This window comes from Apteryx rowi, unplaced genomic scaffold (genome assembly GCF_003343035.1).
Source record: "Apteryx rowi isolate R43461 unplaced genomic scaffold, aptRow1 scaffold_803, whole genome shotgun sequence".
Classification (NCBI taxonomy): Eukaryota; Metazoa; Chordata; class Aves; order Apterygiformes; family Apterygidae; genus Apteryx; species Apteryx rowi.
In genome coordinates, this window is record NW_020451098.1 from 220,891 (window position 1) to 242,085 (window position 21,195).

The window sequence follows — 21,195 nt, forward strand, 5'->3', positions numbered from 1 at the left end:
TTATCAGATAATAAAGGTAAAAGAGTTTTCAGTTAAAAAGTTGTGCTTCAGTTATCTTCGTATATCTTTTTAGAAAGCACAGCATGGGAATATTTTCTGTGATCTTGATGACTGGGTCAAGGCAGCATTTCTTTAAGAGTGGCTGGACCTGGTCCCTGTGACTATGATTCAGCTGCCAGCTGAAAGACACTTAGCCTTACCCATGGTAGTTACATTCAGGAGTTTCACCGCTTATGAAACAGGCTGTTAATGTCATGGTCGGTCTTGATGTACTTTGTTGAAGTTTGAGTCTGAAAATAAGCAGAACTTGTTCACAGACAGGCATGTTCATCTTTAGCTTGGGCCTGGGTAACAGATAGCATGTGGGATTCTTGTGGCCACACAAATCCTTTGGCCTGCTGCCTTACATAGGCAAAAGAAGTGGCCTGTTTTGTTGTGCTTGCTTTGCTACTGGGCTGGTGGCCTGCTGAGCAGGTGGAAGTCTAGGAGTCAAGAGATGCATTTGCCTCTTAGCTACTCTTCTGGTCAGCTTGAGGCCAGCCAGGGATCATGTGCTGATTGAACAAGCACCTGCTGGGTAGCAGTGGCACTCTGCTTTGGACCTGCCCTTCCATGTCCTGGGCAGCGTGGCATTCTGCTTTTGGTGAAGGTATGAGAGGCGATGCAGGAAATTTGGGAGTGAGGGGAGGAGGAAGTTGTGAGGATATGGCAATTCATGGATATGGAAAGACCAGTGGGTATCTGAGCATTACGGAGAGGGACTTGAGGTCAGGGCAGTGCCAGGAGTGTTGTGCTAGGAAGAAGGAGTTGAGAAAGCTGGGAATCAAGCCAGCCCTCCCTCCTTCTTCCATTGCATTAAGATATGCTATCTTATGATGGGAACTTCTGGAGACTGAGAAATTGCTGCCAGTGAGAGTTAGCTTCTGGAAGCTTTTGCTGCCAGCAGACAGTTTCTGTTTGCTGTGTCCTGATTAGGGGGTGCCTACAGCTCTTCTCTTTAACTGAGGGCTGAACAGACAGTGCCAAGCACCTATGCAGTTTTGGGAGCAGCTGTGTAACTGGTAGGCAGGAGTGTAGCTCCCAGAGTGAGTGAACAAACATGCAGGGCTGCAAAGGGGCTCAGAAACTCTGCTCTAGRCACCGTGGGACTGCTTGAGACTGTGCAGTGATGATGGGTGACATGCCACAGGAAGACAATTGCTGAAGCAATTGTCCTTGGCACATCAGAGGCCTAAACCTGTACCGCACTTCTGGGGGAGGGTGTTGCCTTCCAGGTCTCAGGCTGCAGGGAGTGCCTGGTGACTCCCTTTGGAGCTGGGGGTGATGGTGACCTTGCCTGTTGGAGACATGTTCTTGTTCACTAAGGTGAAGGTTGCTGCAGGAGGAGGTGAGCAGACTACATATCATCAAGGAACATAAACACAAGATTGACAGGGTCTTCTTAGAGACCTTTCCAAGGTCCCGCAGTTCAAGGAATGAGGGACAACTAGAGACTATGCTTCAAGAAGCAGAGGATGCTCCCCCCACCAAGATGGGATGGGGGAGGCTGGAAACTTGTTACTTTTGGCAATACAACACAGGCTCCTTCTCCACTTTCAGATTTGCAGTTAGAGAACAGGTCTAGTGTCCTGGGAATAGGTGAGCAGGAACAAGCTCAATCTGGGGAGATGTCAGTCAGCTGCATCTGAATCAAGTGTCTTCACAAAGAGAAAGAAGTGGGTAATAGTCACTGGAGAATCCCTCCTGTGGGGATTGGAAGCATCTATCTGCCAGCCCAACTTGATGTTTTGGAAAGTTTGTTGCCTCCTGTGGACCAAGATCCAGGAGGCTGTGGAGAGACTGCTATGGCTTGTCCAGTCCTCAGAACATGGCTTTTTTTCTGCTTATCTGTATGGGCCCTAGTGTTACAGGGGTGGCTGTGAATGTATTGACAGTGGCTACATGGGTCTGGAGGCCCAGGTAATGTTTTCCTCAGTTCTGAGAGGATCCTGTGAGTGGGAAAGACATATCCAGCTGGTCAGTACTTGGCTGCATGGCTGGTATCAGAAGTAGGGCTTTGCCTTTACAACCACAGGGCTCTCTTGAACAGTGAGCACAGTGAGGCAGGCAGGAGACCCATCTGACAAAGTAGGGCAAGAATGTCTTTGCTAAGTGGGCTTGCTAACCTAGTGAGGAGGACTTCAAACTAGGTATGTCGGAGAAGTATTACCATAACTTGAAGAGAAGTGATGATGATGGTCAGTGAAGAAGTGTCTGGGAAACAGCATAATGTCAGAGGCTCTTGCACTTTCCCTGTGAAAGCAGCATGACACATGCATGCAGTAGGGGAAACAAACAGGGGGAATGAGAAATCCATGTGCAGTTGCAGAGCTATGGCTTCATAGGGGTTATAGAGACGTGGTGGGACAGCTTGCATGACTGGAGGGCTGCAATAGATCACGTTCCTCAGGGAAGATGGGGAAGGTGAGGAGGCAATGGTAAATCAGTGAGTTTAACAGTACAGTCTCTTCTTTAAATTTTCATTCTCTGCATGGGCTTGTTCCTTTCAAAAATCATGCCCTTCTCTTGTAGATTAGAACTGGATGGTGAGCTAATGTAATACTCATGTCGCCTATAGGCATGTCATTGTTTCAGTAAAACATATAAGTGCTGTAGAGCCTCTTCCTAAGCTTAGGCTAATTGTTATTCTCTTGCTTAATGCATTGAGGAGTAGTGCCTTGCCAGTGATACTCCTGTTCTGTGGTTGGTGCCAGAAGCCTGAGAGTGTAAGTGCTGTGCTGTCCACACATCTAACCTTATAGAGTGCTGTATCAGCATTCTGTCTTATATAAAGTGCTTAATTTCATTTATGCCTAAAATGCACTTCTTGTGAAATACTGCATGGTGGTCTGTGCAATGTTATTTATGTGATCTTACCTAACATTTTTTACTGATACAGTGCCAGCTAGTTTGCAGAGTATGGTTTCTCAGAAGGCTTCTAGGTCCAAGTTAAAAAAGCAGGGATTGGCTTCTTCCAGGGGCCTTGTCTGAGCAGTAAGATTAATAATCACAGTAATAAATTGCTGATGTATTAAAGTGATTTTATTGTGTCCTCATACTCTTCCCATTTTTGACAGCAAGTATATCCTTCAAGTCTGACAATAATGCACTTCATGCCGTACAGAAATCTAGTACAATTTCAGCTCTGACATTTCATCGGTGAGAACTGTCAGTAAAGATGAGGAGAGCTCCTAGCTCATATACTATGGTGTCTGGAAATGAAAATCATGAAGACCTTTTCACAAAATACCATGTTTTACTGTAGGCATTATTTTTCTGTCCAAACAATTACTTGCACTGACCAGAGGCAGAGGAATCATAGTTGAAGGGATGGAGGGGTTTTTTTTGTTTTTTTTAGCAGTTTTAAAAAACTGTTACTTACTGGTTTTGGCATTGGAAAGCCAAGTGAAAGTCTTCAAAAAAGGTAGCACAAGCAAAATACTCTATATAAGTGGGAGAACTTGTCACCACAACACTTTGGGAACATCTCTTTTAAAGAATATAAATGCTCTGATTATGTTATAGCTCTACCATGTGCACATACAGATGCGTACACACGTGCACACACATGCACACGCACACACACCCACACTCAGCTTTCCACTCTGTTGACGTTACTTTGTCCTCCAATCTGCCTCTGGTTCCCACGCTCCCCTGGTTTTGCAAGAAGTCAGCATAGGTTCTACAGCTTATTTGCTTGGGCTTCTCACTTCACCTGTAATGTATTGCTGCTTCAGCAGTGTGGTGCATTTCACAGATAAGGAAGGACTGATGTATAGCATTGCTTGAATAAACTTGTTTAGGACTTTTTGTAAGGGGAGTGCAACCAGATTAGTTGCACTCCCCTCCCAAAGACTAGTGTGACAACAAAGAGCCTTTTCGATTCGGGGAGAATCAAATGTATAAAATTCCAGAGGTCCATGATATCAGTTTGATTCTCCCCTCTCCTTATCCCTTTCATATCAACAAATGACTGTTCTAAAAATGCTTGAGGAGCACAAAAAGGAAAGAGTACGGGAGGGTAAATTCAGGGTGATGACTGGAATGGAGAAAGTGAGAATATTAAAAAAAACTTATAAGAAAGTATACTCTATGCCCGTGATATCTGTTCCTCAAATGGCTGATAATTCTACACTAGATTCAGTCTTGACACTTTATAGTTGTATTTAGATGTCTATTCTCAAAGAAGTTGTTGTCAGTTTAAATTTTAAAGAGCAAATTAGTAATTTGTAGAACAGTATGGCATGGCATCCTTTAAAAACACATTAATTGGTACAGGCAATGCTATTAAAATAACTTATTTATGATACGGTCCTCTTATTTTTAAGCATTTCTGTCTGAACCTCAGAATTGCCTGTAAGAATTAACATACAGTAGAGAACTGGATACATCATAGCTTACTTTTTAATCTCTGCAAACTTAAAAGATATTAAAGTTTTCTAGTTAAACTAAACAAAAAAAGTCCTAGTGAGACGAAATGACCACACTGCAATGTAAGGGCCAGAGTTTTTGTTTGTTTCAGGTAGATCAGTTAATTTGGTATATAATTACAACTGTCAATCAAAAGAAAAAAAAAGAGTAAATTGAAATCAAAATTTAAAACATTTAGCTTCATTCTTTCTAAGTAATGATTGCATGTTTGCCCTACAGTCAAACTACTGAAAAAATAAAGTGGTTCACATTCCAACTTCAGACTGGGGGCGGGGGGTAAGAATAAAGAGGTTATGGATTTGAATTTGATTTTTACATGCTTGGGTATAATCACTTGGGCTTAACCCATGTCTAGTAGGTGCCTCATCAAGACAAAATTTTTTATACCATTTCCTTACTCTTTGAAAAAGTTAATTAAAAAAAAGTTGATTAAAGATCAGTTTTAGTACAAATGAATGATTAAAATACCAGGAAATGTACAAAAAACACTAACATTTCCAGGACTTGCTTACATCTGCATGCATGTTCATAAACTTTCGAACTGAATTTTGATAGATATAAAGACCTTCAATGTTAGCTCTTACTGAAATCATTATTTTATGTTTTTGGACTCTCTCAGTATAAAAAAACCTGAGTGCATTAGGCACAGACAGTGCTCACCAAAATCTAAACAGAAAATTTGATAAATTAAAGAACTCCACTAAGTTGGTATCAGGCCAGATCTTGAAATATATTCACAGAAGCTTGCCTCTGAGTTTGCCTGAGACAATTTTTATTGAAAGTCTTTCTATACTATACATCATCTCTGTGAGATGCTTCAAGGTAAACCACTTTTTCTAGCTGTCTATTGCTCTGAAAAAGTTCAGTAACTTAAATCACAAAGAAAACTTCAGAACTTCTGAAATAATACTTTTTATAAAAGGAACTGTTTTTCACTTTAGCTAATTATCTTTGTCTTCTTTTTTTTTCTTTAAGCTAGAAAAAGTGTTTTTAATTTGCTCTTTTTTTTTAACTAGAAAATGTCTCCCCGCTGAACTAAATAGATACTTGTCACTGATGTTTTCCAGAGTGAAACTGAAAACTCTGCAGCAGAAGAACCTGTTAATTTGAATGTCTAAGTTGATGGTAGCTCCTGCAGCATTATAAAAAGTCTTACAGATAGCAAAGTTGCTAGTAGTAGGCAGAAATTTGGGCATTACATCTGATGTTTTAAAATTAACCTAGTTCAAAACTGGTTATAACTTTTCAGTTATGATTTAACTGTTTTCTGCAACTATAGAGTCAGTAGAAATTATTCATACACCACAGTCTAAAGCATATCTGTTCTTTCGTATCTTTCCTTAAAAAAACAAGAATTAAAACAAGAATTGCAATGTTGAAGTAAATATTTTGACATATAAATGCATGTCAAAGTTCTTGCATTTTATCAATTCACTGGCATTTTCCTGCCTGCATATGCTCATTTTCTTTGAAATAAGTATTATGAGATGGAATTTCTCTTAAAATTAGGAAAATGTTGGCTGCAGAAGCCACTTACCAAATTGTTCAACCTCATAAATAGAATGGCATCTTTCATCTATGAAAACAGAATTTCTGGTGCTATGAATAGCAATATAACATTGTTGAAAAATACAGTAAGGTGGTATATGTATTTTTTTCTTCATTTCTTTTAATAAAGAGGCCTGTTTTTCTAAGCATTGTTAAATATTAGCAATTAATACTTACAAGCAGTGAAAATTTACCTATGGCAGCATCTGAATAATTTACTTGTGGAAACTGCATCCTTTTTGCTTCTAAATAACCCCTTCTACTTTTTGGTTTTGTAGCTGCTATTTTTCAGCTTGTCATATAAATATGTGTAAATCTTTCTCTATAAAATGTATTCTGTCTTTATGAAAGATAGACCTAGTGTTTTTTATGGCCATGTGAGGAAACGGAAGTATTTAGAGAGAGAACACATACCTACAGTATTTTGTGTGCCAGTGACACCCACTTCTGTATTTCTCAGTCATCTAACTTACCATTTTTAGCCAACATGCCTCTCCCAGTGTTTGATGAAGAGTAGGGCATGAGTCAAAGTGGTGAACTGAAGCTCCGATCTAGAATTGGGATACTAAGGGATGGGGGAATTAAAAACTAGAAGCTCTGATAAGACCATATATGTCCCTAAGTTAAGGTTTTGCATCCTCTTTTATTTAATTCATACTTTGGGGAGAAATCAGGGAATGAAGAGTAAGCAGAATAATGTTGGCTGCTATAGCTACAATTAAATTATTGTGTATCAGCAGCAATGAAGCTGTCATTACTCATAACAGTCCAGAAGGTTGTTAATATTGTACGCAAGCCAGCTCATAGAGGTTCATGCCTTTGTCCCCTCAAGATTAGAGTAGCACATGATGCTGCATCTTGGGCTGCACCTTGTATTGACTTGTATTGAAGCTAAAAGTACTAGAGAAGTCACTTACTCATTTAAATGGAGTTTCTCACTTGCATTTCTTAAGTCAGATTGAAGTTTTTAGTGAGGAGGAATATCTTCATCTTGTTAGTATACCCTGTTTTATTGGGCACCCTGTTTCTGGTTTAGGATCTTTGGCTGGTACCTTAATACAATAATGATACAAATGTTTTCTCAGATAGACTGGGTTTAAGCACATGCTGGAGAGGAGAATTATACTTAAATCTGTATTTGGAAGGGAGTGTTAAAGATGCTGGTAAGCCTTGTGAATTTGAAAAATCTTCAAAAGCAGAAGGGATGTTATGAAGTCTAATAACAAGTTTTCTTAAAAGTTGTCCTATACTGTATTGTAGCTGAAGAACTGAAGCAAACACAACTTGTAGTCTGCTGTTCTACCATATAGAAAAATGTTTGCATTGAATTTCATTGTCATAACATCAACTCAGATATGTAATAAGAGAAGCCAGTGGTGTAATTGCAGTTCCATTAGAGTAGGGTCCTATAGTTGTGTAAGTGATGTGCTTTGTTTTCCCATACAGTAAATAGGAGGTAAACAAAATACAAAGTTAACATTTCAACAATAATTGTTTTAAAGTAAAGTACATAAGTTGAGTCCTTACAGAAGAACTATGCTGTTGGAGTAAACTCAAAAATAAAACCTATTTCAAAATTACTTTTTTGGATCCTCTTCCATTTGATTTGGCCCTCAAGCAATTCTTCCTCTTTTCTTCGATGCTTCTGGGAGATGATGCTTTGAATAAAGGCTTTCTTCCATACCTGAGCTGCCTCATAATGATGAGACTAGTGAAATTATCCTGTAATGAAGTCATCTGTTAAGGATATTATTGTGGAAGTAATTAGATGTCTCCAGTTATTGCCTGAAGTAACAGCATTGCCCTGAGTTGGGTTATATTCGGGAAGTAATTTGACACTAAGTTCTGTTCTAAAAGAAGCTTTTTTAGTTTGCAGGACCACCTTGTCCTTTTAAAGGTAGCTAGCTTTGAGTGGGGATTAGAAAATGGGAACAGGAGAAGAAATTGTAAAATAGACATGTAAAGTAAACTAACCTTGAGTTTTGGGTTGTTCTTGAAAACTTTCTGGTTAGATACATCCATATACTACTGTGATCTTTGCCTGTCTGATTTGGTTGCATGTGTATGCTGGTGTTGCTCTTTGAGTTAGTGCTCATGTGAGCTTGCATGGAAATCAGCATGTAATTAGCTGATTCATGTCCTCTTAAAAATGCAGTCTATGAATACACCTTCTATATGAAACCTAGAAGCAGTAGTAAAGCTTTCATGCATGAATATTTGTCAGAACACTCTTTTTTTTCCCCCTGAAGGAAACGGGCTCAGAGAGTTGCATTCTCTGTGTTTCCATCTATCCATTTCCCCCAAATCATTTCCCTGAGTAACTTTGGAACCTGTTGAAAATTTAACTACTTGGTTGTAGTCTAAATTCACTAAGCTCATACAATTATAATGGAAATTCATGCTAGGGAGAAAGACCCAAAGCATTACCTTAGCAAAAGACACTGGGAATTCACCACCTGTCAAATCTGCTTGGCTTGCGGGCTAGCCAGTCAGCATGCAGGAATAGTACATGTGTTGTACTATGTTGTACTACTGCGTACACTGGGACCTGAAACCATACATGCTGCCTTTTGCCCAACCAGTGGTAAAGAGACGTGGGTGGGAGCTAAGAGTAGAGTGGGGGGGAGGACATGGTTGGGAGATAGGTAGGAGAAACTATATTGGGGGTTCGTAAGAGTGTTTTGGTAGCGGAACACAGGAGGTATAGCAAGATAGTGGATCTCTGTGGTATTGCTATGGGAGGGACAAAGTACAAAATCCATAGGAAGCCAGGCCTGTTCTCTTCATATAATACCTTGTTCAGAATAAGCAGTCCAGTTACAATGTTCATGCAACTTAGAAAATGCTTGTGAAATATATGGAAAACGAATGAGAACCTGTTAGGAAAAGTGAGAGTTTGGAATAGTGAAGGAAAAGGTGAACCTACATTGCTTTTAACAGATTTATCTAAAAAACATTTAAGAAAATGTACTCAGAAGTGGGTTGTGGGATGTCTGTGTGGTCAGTGCAGATGTGACTGTAGTTGTAGGTGCTAGTTTTAATCTATATAATAAGGGTAAAAATGGCAGTTCCGTCTTGGTGGTCTGCCTCTGACTGCACAGGAGGTACAAACCTACCATGAACCCTAGAAGTGTAAGTGGTTGTCTAGCCCACTATTGAAGTTCATGCTGCCAAACATGTAGATCTAATTAAAGTAATGCAAGTACAGGTATTTGTGCAGTGAATGCATCTTCATTTTGTTGTATAGCTATCCTGCTGGGGTAAAAGCTATCTCAGAAACACTGCGCTATGCTTTAAGTCTTCAGAATGCGACAAAAGCAAAATAGTATTGACTCCATGTTAGGTTTGGAAGCTGACTTGCAAATAGCATTTTTTCACTACATACTGCAGTAAGTTGCTGTCAGAGCCACTGCTAAGCTAGCGTCAATGGTTCTCAGTCCTGACATTGTAAAGTTTTTGGTCTTTCAGTAATGAACATTTTTAAATCAAAACAATGGTTCCAGACACAATACTGTCTGTGGACTTGAAYGGAGTTGTACTACTCTTAAACTGTATGCTGCTTCTGACTTTATGCAAACATGACATCATACAACAGACACCAAATTGCCTTACTCTATTTTTAAAATTGATCAGAAAGTCTCTTTTAAGTTTCTATTCATATAGATCTGGAGTTATCTCCTTTAATCTTAATTTTCAGTTATGCAGATCTGTCTTTTGAAAAGAGATAGTAGAGAGCTAATATAGTAAGAAGGCTACCACTATTTTTTAGAAATAAAAAGATTTGTTTCCTTGCCATCTTATGAACAGACGTGTGAGGATGAAAGTGCTGAGGTGGTCTTTTGTTCTTTGCTCCTGCAAAATAAACTGTTTATCTTAGACCTCCGGTACTAGGAAAAAGTTAAGAGGGTTGTTGCTATGGCATAGCCATTGTGCTGATATCACTCCGCTTATTTATTAAGGAAATAACATCTACACGTTAAACAAACTAACCCTGTTGGCTGCACTGTTTGCTRTTTTACCTCAATTGGCTGTTTGAATATACAGTGTTTTTTGGTGTAGTTGGTCTGATAATGAACTGTTCTCACTAATTATTCTCACTTTCCCCAATGGGAGTAAGGCAAAGAGACCTCCAGAGGCTATGGTATGATTGGTACAGAAAAACTAAAGCATGATTGACCACTGTGAGAAAATTTGAAATGCAGAGAATGTAATTACAGCTGCCAGTTCACAAAATGCCTTGTGCTCTGCAGCCTGTGGGCTTCTCAATAAGCTGTACTATACAACCAAAACAAGAAATAAAATCTTGTTTTTGGGTGTCTTCCTTAGAATATGGTGTCTTGTCAGTGTATAATTATCTGAAAGTTCTGTTCCTGAATCCATTTTTCATAATTGAGATTTCTCGTACCTCATACTTTCATCCTGTCTTCTCTTTTACCCATTCTCCTTGTTGTTAACTGCACTGATGAACAGTGCATCTACCTGGGGAGTCATTGGGAGAAGTAGAGCACTTCAGGAATCTATTTTCCAAGTATTTATATCAACTGAGCTTAGAAAGGAAAATTTATTTTTGAAATATAAATTAGTGGAATTAACTGACCTTTGTAATACAAACGTATTATTAAATTATAATAGTATATTTTGTTTTACAGAAGCACTGTCTCAAATCTGAAAACAAGAGTGACCAATATCTATAAATGAACTCATAATTTTCAGTAAATAAACATGTCATAGGGAGCAATACCAAAAAGTGAGAAAAAACATAAATTGTGCTAACAGCTTTCAGGGATAAAATTCCCCAGCTATCAAGAGTATCCTAGCTTACATTTTGTTTTGTTTAATAATGTCCCTAAGGCTGCTCTTTGGTGCCAACTTTGATCTTGGTTTCTGCAACAGGGAAAAAACCGTAGTTTTGCCCAGTGAGATTTAATTTATGCAAATCAGCAGATGGCTTTGCAGGAATTTGATTAGTTATATTTCCTAAGTGGATGAGTTTGCTTTTTAAAATATCCTGGCAGCAACAGATTTGTCAATATCCTGCATTATATTTTAAGAATGGCCTTTCAATTACTTTAATTGTGGTTTGTTTGATTTCTCTCTCTTTCTCTCTCATACTCTCTTTCTATAGATTCTGGGACTTTTCCAAGCCTAATCCTTTGCTGGAAACTGTTGAGCATCATACAGAATTTACATGTGGACTAGATTTGAGCCTTCACAACTGTGGTCAGGTAAGAGGTGTGATGAATTTACCTTTCACTTGCCTATTATAGAGATCCTGAAGAAGAGCCACAAGACTGCAGAAAGCCTCTGGGAGTGAGTCTGGCTAAATGCTGACTGAGTAAAACACATTTTAGGCCCATTTTTATTTATGAAGTAGTTGTGTTGGGCAGGAGAGGAGGACAGGACAGACAGAATTACAAAATCAGACAGTTGAAAGCTGTGGTGAACACAGGGAAAGTGAGGTAGTTTTGTTTTGGAGAGAAGAAAAATAGAGAAGGATCTAAAATGCCAAGCTGAGATGCAGAGCTTTGTTTCATCTACTTAAAAAGGTGAGTTAAGCATTGCCAGCGTCACACTTGGTACTTAGACCTGGTTYGTCATAATAACAGGAGTACTAGAAAATGCTTAATATGTAGTTAGAATTATAAAACTTCCAGCTATTAATGTGAATGGGTAGAACCCATTTTAGCAGGGACACTGATTTGTGTACTGGTTTGGGTGGGATTCTCTTTGTGTTTGGACCCGGTTATCTGTGCTTCTGTTTTTAAAATTATTTTTGTTTTGTAAACAAAGAATTGTTGTTTCTAGTATGGACTGTTTTTTTCAGGCAAGAAAGTCAGGAGGAAGCTAAAAATAGAGTTAATTATTTGCTTTAAAAACAACAAGCCTATAATTTTCACACAGAAAGTTCTGTCTCTGTATTAGCTTTAGCTCATCCAGTATTTAATGTGCCACAGGTATCATTCACATCTACATTCTGCTGTAATTCATAGTGAAATTAATTCTTTATCATAGATAAAAATGGCTTGCAACATTTACAATGAAATTCTAACTAAGCAAAGAAAATAAAACCGTACTGGTTTCCGCTGTTGATCAAGAGACACAGGAGGAAGGTGTCAGCTTGGCAAAATACTTAGCTTAATGCATGTGGAGCCATTCTTGGCACCAGCACCAGCTTGCAGAGTTCCCTGCCTGTTTGCTTCTTCCCCTTACTTCTGCTGCCTCCAATGTGCTGCGGTAACTGTTCATGAGGCCATGCTGTGAACCACATAAGGGAACTTGTAAGGCTGAAAAAAATCCCGAGTTATTTTTCATTGGGGCAGGGCAAGAATAGCTTGAAGGCTAGTTGCTGGGGGATTGAAACTTCATCCCAAGTGAGTGCATAGTTAACTTTCTGGCTGAACTGGAGCCAGAATGAGCAGCAGGAATAGTGTAGTACATCAGGACGTTACAGTGCTACATCACAGCATGCTCTGAGCCCAGTTCAGCTTTCCATGAAGTTGGTGTGAGTTTTGCCATGGATTTGAACAAGACAAAAACAGGATTTTTCTTTTTTTTTTCTTTTTAATAAGGATATGATTACATTTTAATTCTAAGCCTGTTGAAAAAGAGCACTGTGTGTTATAGAACGGGTCTCAGCGAATGGTGTTTCTGACTGTCTGGCTCAGTAAGACTTCTTTTTGTGTGATAGATCTGTCAAACTCTGAGTTGCTGCTAAGTGGATGTTGTCTTCTTTTGTAACTGCAATGTCTGGAATGGCCTTCTTGGAACAAAGCGGAATAAATGTACTCATTGATGATAGATAATGAATTCAAAGCAGACAGCTTCATGTGCATTTGTATGTTAGAAAAAGGAAAATGATGGTGTATATACCTGTCCGCATGAGGGCATTCATGCATCCAGGTATTTTTTTTCTTCCCCCACAGAAATTCTACAAGTCCTATGTTGGACTTAATGCRTGGGTACCGCTCTATAAATCTAAGGTACATATCCAAACTTAGTGCATGCAGGTGTGCCTCCCAGGCAGAAGTTTGTCATCTGCAAAAACTGTAATTTTCCTCTGGGTTTTCTATTGAGTTAATTTATTGTATTGCGAGACTTGGATATCACAGCAATGGAAACTGTAAACGTTCTCTTAAAAAAAAATCAAACCAAAAAACTCATGATAGAATCAAGCTATAATTACAAGGTAAAGAATGAACACCTACTGAATAGTTGCTTCCAGTCTGAGTCCTTGCAGCCTTTATGTGGCTTCTACTTTGATTCAATAATCTCAATAAGGATTATTTACCTAAAATATGTTCCTGTTCCCAATATGCAGGTTGCCTTCGTGTCTGCTCCCTATCAAGACCTGATACTCAGCCACATTTATTATTCTCCTTCATGTATTTGTATGATTTGTGATTTCATTGTATGCTTTATAAGGAGTTATGACTTGAGATTCAAACTGCTTCTCTCTGCCATGCATGTAGGATATTATATTCATAACAGACAAGGTATTCATTTATAGTCAAATTGAGTACCATTCTGGTCATTTAACCTTTGCTTTCATTCTTAATGATATTTTTATTGTTGTCTATCCAGGTGATATTTGGGGGGCTGTGCCCAGTGAACTTCAGCATTTTTGAAGCGTCTTTTACAGGTCAAGAAAAAGCAATCTGCACTTTTGGAAAAGTGTTCAAATTAGATACTCAGATTAATTATCTGATTTGTGTGGAATTGGTTGAAGTTTGAACAGAATCTGTAGGCAGAGAGTAGGTACATGCAGGCAAGCTGCTGCTGGTACAGGGCCCTGCTAAGGGGAGGCAACATGTAGGAGACAGATTTGGTCATAAGGAATGGATCCCAGGTCATGGAGGCAAGGATTAGCTAGATGAAACAGAAGACTCCTTGGTGCTTAATTAACATTCTGATACCTATTTTGGGGTATCTGCCTCTATGTAATGTAATCTTTTGCTGAAAGCTTTGCATTTTAGTAAAATCAAGTTGATTTTTTTTCTTTTCACCATAATGGCTGTCTCAGGTTCATAGCAATTTCAGTGACTGACAAACTTTCAGGTACATATTGAAATGTACCTTTTCAGTGCAAAGCATTCAACACAAATGGTTCCATGCAGTTCAAGGTATTTCTCCATAACACTGAAGATGCTGATGTGAGAGCTGGTGAGGTAGGGTGTCTAAGAAAATTCTCAAAGCTCCAACTTTCAGTCAGAGTGGGGATGCAAGAACAGCAGAAAGAACAGTGACAAAACCTGAACACCAAAAATCTTTTCAAATTTGTAATGGTACACAGTAATATGAGCTGAATTAATCCATTTACTTTGTCAACAGTATTAAGACTATAAAGTTTTTTAAACCAGACATGATTACTTTTTATCCCGAAGTTAAGTTTGGAGGTAAGAAAAACAAAACTTGATGCTTGCTATATACACTAGACAGGCATAGCATATATAGAAAGTATGAAAATGATAATCAGCTGTATATTATTCTTCTCTAGGAGTTGATAATGCTAGACCAAATATTGGAATAGTATTCAGTAGTTTAACAGATTTCTTATTTCTCTTCTGATATCTACCTTCCCTGTATGAGATCAGTGAACATTCTGATGAGTTAAAATAAAATTTAGGCCTACTACTTACTGGGAGTTTGATGTGCTTACCTACAGCATATAAGCATGGACCCCATTTCTTTCGGTGTTATCTTGGCAGCTTTATTCAAAAGCAACCACTTTTTTGCTTGTGGCATGTTGAATGTGATATACTTGCCATGAATTAGTTTTAAATGTCTTTTAGGAAACCTGTCAACGAGATAGATGAAAAGTACAGCTACTGTGAACATTCACTTCCTCTTGTCTTGGTACTGAAATGATTTCAGTGAGTATATGTAGAATTGAAAATACACTATGTATTCATAGGTCATTTCAGACCTATGAAAGGTCTGAAAACCTTTCTCTGCCTACTCCTCATATCTGTTCTGAACTCTTTGTAAAGCAGTCACTGCAATGTATAACTGAATGTTTTCCATTGAGCCAGGCTTTCTGCCTTGCTGCTGAGAGCAGGATTGAGCATTTAATGGGAACAGGAGAGGAATCTTTCTGTTGCTCTGTACTTTTACTCTATGAACAATGACATTCCCAAATTGCAATAGTACCTGATTTTCAACAGAAGTGATGGCAAGTGGGGTAGTGGCTTAGAACACTTGATACATGAAGAACACATTAGACATCAGTGTCACGCCAGTCAGAACAGAGCTTTAACAATATACAGTACAGAGGTGTTCCCTTTGGAAATTAAAGTTGTCCTGCATCAAGGATAAAGCAGGCCTGAGTTCTGTAGTTCAGCATCACCTGTCATCTGCATGCATGTTTAAGTCTAGATTTTAGAATAATTTGTGTACAACACAAATGGTAATCGCTCATGATCTTCATTTGTTTATTGCGCTTGTCATTTGGATGGCCATTATACATACGAGTGGGAAGCTTGCCTTCTGAATAGCTGTTTGTGTCAACATGGTTTGGAGGGCAAACTTTGTGTTTTCCCTAGTCCTCTGTATGGCTGTGCTTCCTCATGTAGATATTCCACCAAAGTAGATTATTTCACACAGAACTGATTTCTTTTATTTCTTCAAAGTGCCTGGAACTCTGTGATGTATTGATGCGAGAAAGGGCATGGCCAGAATTCTCCTGTACTGCATTTGGAGACAGTGATGGGTGATATCACCACATGATACCAAATAACATGGAACTGGTGATACTGACGTAGTACCCATGACACTGGTCTTGTGCTACACGTGACATTGTTGTTTGTGACCCAGCTTCACTGTGTCTCTACTTCCTTCTCCCTAAAGCTGCGGGGTATCATGAACATGGTCTCTGTACCACAGTCCATCCTCTTTCCTTCCACCTGGCYCAAGGCAGTTAGAACTGAGCAGAGATGCTTGCTTTGTAGCATCAGTAAAAGTTTGTTGATCCCAGGAAATATTGCAGTACCAATGGCATCATGAGCCTTCTTATGGCATCAGTATCACTGAAGTTTAAAAAGCTATTATTTTTCACTAATTGGAAGCAGGCCATAGCCAAACTGTATACACTTGAGCTGTATCCCCTGAAGGTAACTGAAAACTAGTTCTAAATTTTTGTGTCTTTATTGAGTAATTTTTGATCATCTGTCAAGTTTCGGTGTACAGGTTTCTTCTGCTACCTGTTCTCTATGTGCAGCCTGTGCAATGCACCACATTAGCTATGCCAGCACAGCAAACAGGCAGGAGAGGGCTCCTTAAGCTGGCTTAACCAGCACAGCCAAATATAAATGCAAACTGTGTCTTCAGTGGGGCTGTTTTGCTATTAATTTAAATTAGTCATGCTCCCTCCACAGGTCCAGAAGAGTTAACTATCTTTCATAAAAGTGGAGTTACATCTTGTGAAAATGTACAGAAAAGCAGAAACCCGTCTTTTGCCCATTTGTTTTCATCTTTTACACTTAATTGCCAAGGAACTGATAGCTTCTACCCAGCTGTTGCAACTATCACACTGCTATAATTTTTTCACTATCTGTACTACTTCTTCATCTCTCCTTGTGGTCCTCCTCCAGGATGGTACTAAAGTTATGCAGTCAGTGATCCTTTGAGATAAAAAGACTGTACAACATCTGTTGTCTTACTTAATTTCAGGGTGGATTTTTGCTTGGAAAGATCAGATTTAATCACCTGCAAATGTTACCATTAAACCAATTCAAACACCTTTATGGAGTTGGAGGGGTAGAGGGAGACATTTCTTACTTATACTTACTGTGTGTCCTTCCCAGACATTTAAAATGAGACTTTCAGGGACAGGCCAAAACCGGCTATTCATGAGTAATGGCCATCCATGAGTACTTTGCCATTATCAGTGGAAGTCCCATCCTAAGGTGGTTGTAAAGGTTGCTCTCAGGCATCACATGAATTCTCTAAAAGCTACAATGTCATTATACTGAAAGGAAAAAGTGCTTAAGCATTTTGATTCTGAAATGCTGGGAAGAGACGGAGGCAGCAGTTCATTAATAAATATGTTCCTTGTGTGTTGTATTTGTTTTAGTGGCTTAAAAATGCTTTTTATGCCTATTAGCCTTGTCTGTTAGTCAGTATAGCAGATTTAATTCTTTTCTGCATCATCAGTAAGTCTGTTCGGTAAGTCCCAGTGAACTGCATCAGTGAAACTCAACTGAAGACAGCAGTGTTCTGCAGCTGTTATTGAGAATGTCATTTGACTTATCATTATTTTTGATTATATCTCAAAAGGAAGGAGCTTAACTTAGCTCTGAACTCAAGGATGAGTTTGAAGATTGGATAGGGTTCTTAGGAAAACGCAGTTTCATTGCATGTAGACTGACTGCATTTGGGGTCACTGAGATGAATGAGTATCAGCACAGAAAGGTGCTTTGCATTTCCAGTGTATCCTCTACACAAATCATGATTCACTTTACCAGTAAAAACAGTTTTGAAAGACTGGGAAGATGTCTTTCCCTTTATCTGTAGAGTATAGAGGGATTGCCACAAATATTGTGGAAATCCCAAGAAAGTCTCTGTAACCTGCAACGTGCATCTCAGTTTGCTTTACATTTTACTCATTAAATACACACTCACAAGACTTACATTTAGAGAAGTGTGGCATGGCTACCAGATCTTCTTCCCGTTGTCCATGTCAGAGCAAAGAAACAAGTTTTGTATGTCTTTTAAGATAAATGTGACTGATTTTTATTATGTTCATGGGACAGCTACCTGTGTTTTAAATCAGTGCTTTATGGCACATCTTTGCAATCTGAAAAGTAATGCCTCCCCAAATCTTTTCTCTCCTTAAGAAACAAATGAATTTCTTAAGTGGTATCTGGAACAGCTGTTTCTGATGCCTGTATATTTTGAACCTAGATCTTTATAGAAAATCCTGATCCTGGGTTTGCTTTGTTCCTTCTTTATTGGAAATAATAATTAAATCAGTGTGTATTTTTTCAAAGATAAATTTTTTAAAAAGTTGGGCTATTGCAAATTGAAAATAAAAACTGTTTTAATTTACAAACTCCCATCACTTTCATTCCTACTTTCTTGTGTGAAAGTAGGAATCAGGTGCAGCTCATCCTTGGGATCTGTTGACCAACCAAAAGGGCACCCTAGCATAATATATTTATTGAATACATTTAAACATGGATGATCCATTACACACTTAACCAACAGGTTTTAATGGGGGGAGGTCTTCTACTTGTTCTGTCTTTTAAAATGATCCTGAACAAAAGAAAGGAGTGCTAAAGAGCCTTCTGCTTTCTTTTCTCTAGTATGTGGAGTGTGAACATGGACCAAGGACCAAATTTTCTGTGCTGATCTGGAGGTGTATATGAGGAAAGAGCATCTGTGAAAGTAATTTTGATGAGTAGCAAACCTAAGAGCTTTCTTTGTTGCTTTCACTAAATCTCCATACCACACACCTACAGAGGATGTGCAGGGCCCTTCAAAAATATATATTAATGATATGATAGACCGTTAAATTCTGTATGAAAAAGCACAGAAAATAAGCTAGAAAGGGAAAGGAAACACAATGTTAATGGAAGAGAAAAGTTGAATACTTCTTCCAACATCAGTACTACAGAAAAAAGACAGGTCTTACCAATTGTATGTGAAAATGGGGTGGGACAGAGAAAAGCTGAAAAGAGAAAGGAGTCACAGTCAGACACATTTGCGTATTATCCTGTGATTTATTATGGGCACTCCAGAGCTGAGTGGCACTGAGACACTTCTGGATAGGCCCATTAAAAAAGGCTGAAAATACTGATCTGAAGACAGCTGCACATTCTTCTGATTAAAACACTCACAGAGGAGTTACTGAACTTGAAGTTTTTAGTTATTCTTTTGAATATATTTCGTTACTCTTTGGCTGTGGGGTTCTATTACACCTTCACATATTGAAAAAAAATAGCTACTCACTTGGGAGTTTTCTCTTCTTTTCTTGCTCCTTCTGAACAGTAGAGGCAGAATGTCATCCAGGTAATTGCACTAGACTGAATGGATTGCCCTCCGGTGCTGGAAAAGGTCTAAGTCTATTGCAAAGCAAGATGATTGTGATGAATAGGAAACAGAGGGCCTGTCAGAGAAGTAAATAAGTTAGTGAGTCAATGGAAATGTCTTGATAAATTAATGGATATTGATATTAAATCAGTTGGAGGGAAACATCATAATAATCTGGGACAAGGATAAACACTTCAACAGAATATGGGATAGCTGTTTCATTTAAGTCACACTATAATTATCCAGTCAAGGGATCAGCTTCCTAAGATGACTGTAGTTTTTGGTTTATGCAGTAGCTGTGTAACATCCACTTGTGTGTATCCAGTGGTTCTTTTTCAGTCATTTGTATTTTGGGCAGTAATACTCCATGAGATATTGCAAAGTGGTCTGTAACAACTGTCTGTAAATTAATGCTGGCTGTCACACTCTTAGCTCACAATTGTGCCCTTTCTCTTACAGTCTCTGCTGTATTTGGGAGAAAGCATTTTGTGTAAATTGCTACGTGGAGTGCTCTTTTGTTTATGTCGATCCTAGCACAATGCTATTCCGATTTCTAATGCTGCTTCTTGCTGTAGTGTCACGGTTTCCCATAAGTACCTGTTGCTGTTCTCTGCGTATGTATTTTCATCAAGGTTTCCAATATCAGTCTTCCATTATAGACTTCCTGCTGCACAGGAAAATTTGATACAGTATTATTTGCTGTAGCTTTATTTTCCTTCTGTTAACTGGTTACATTTTCATCTTTCATGTGCTGTCATAAAGTCAATGAGTTGGGCAAATTATCCCGAGTGATCCTTTCCAAACTCCCTTTTAATAACCCCTATTTATTTTTACTGTTGCTAGATTAAATGGTTCTGTAACTATATTTGTTCAGAGGCTGCTTCAGGATGCTAATTAAATTGATAACAGGTGGGAATTCCCATGGGATTTTTTCCAACTGTCAGTGTTTCTTGTTTCTGCATGAAAGTAGAAAGTATTGCCTATAGAAAAACCAATGCCGAACCAGACCTGTGGAGAGTCTGAAATACTTTGTGTTTTATATGATTGCCAGTTTCTACACAGAATTCAATGGAGAACTCATATTTTCTTTTTTGAATGATTTGGGGGGACTGCAATGCAGCAGAATGTTATATCACACAAAGCTCTATTATGTTGTATGAATAGACAGTACATGTTGTTAAGAGATTTTGGGCCATTTAGATGTATATGGAAAGTACTTCAAATAACTAAGTAGAACCAGCTAAGGAAGCAATAAAAATGAATAACAGTGCAGTATAGTAAACACAAAATGGGCTAATTATAGTCTGAAATCAAATATTGAAGTTGGATTTCCAAATTTTTAGTGTGCAGCTGTTCATTCTGGCTCTACAAGAGAACAGGAATTGCATTCTGAAGCAGAAGGATGCTTGTTGTGTAGCTCGTTGTGTACTGTTGCCTTTGTGCAATCCCAACTGGAAGGGGCATTGTCAAGATACTTATTCCAAGATGGATTCATCCAGACTTATTGACATGTATTTGTGGGGCTCATCAACTTTTTCTCTTTAGCTCTTCTCTTTCTTCTTCCCTTTGCTTTAGTTTTTGTCCCTCCCAATGTTCTGTGAATATATGTTATAGCTCGTCTATTTGAGTAATTGTCAGTGTAGTTAACCCTTTTTAATTTGTTACAGACTTTTAAGTGCATTATCAAATCTAAAGCATTTTGCAGTCTACTTTTATGGAATCTTACTGTTTCTTAAAATCTTTTTATGCTGTAGAATCAGATTAGCTTTCTTTTTTGTGATTTTAGGTACTACTCTGCACCTAAAATAGAGCTTGGGACTTGCAATTTGGAAAAATATCAGTAATGTTGGAATCAGTTGCTGTTTTAGAAAGATGCCATTGGAGCAAGTGGCATCACTTTCTCACTGGGCTAGCGGAGTCTGATTAGTGCTTGAAGCAAACCCCAACAATTCTGAGATGCCTTCAATCAGCAGTAGTCAATGCTTGGCAAATAGACATCTCTTTTTCTCAACAAAAGACAGTGCAGTCATCTCATAGGTTATCTGTGCGAGACTAAAGTTCAGTCTTAATTCTTCCAGAAACTTCCTGCATCATCTTGGTCAACTCCTTTGTTTCTCAGTTCCTCATCTCTCCATTAGGAAAATGTTTATA

General features: G+C 38.5%; 1 protein-coding gene across 1 annotated transcript in view; it reads left to right on the forward strand.

The window, feature by feature from the left end:
• The window catches only part of PEX7 (peroxisomal biogenesis factor 7), a gene marked incomplete at its 5' end in the record, with an annotated part of 51,073 nt that overhangs the window by 26,732 nt on the left and 3,146 nt on the right, over positions 1-21,195 (forward strand). Inside the window, one exon of the mRNA XM_026089236.1 lies at positions 11,144-11,243. Coding sequence (XP_025945021.1) covers positions 11,144-11,243 — 100 coding nt within the window. The remainder of the gene's footprint in view (positions 1-11,143; positions 11,244-21,195) is intronic.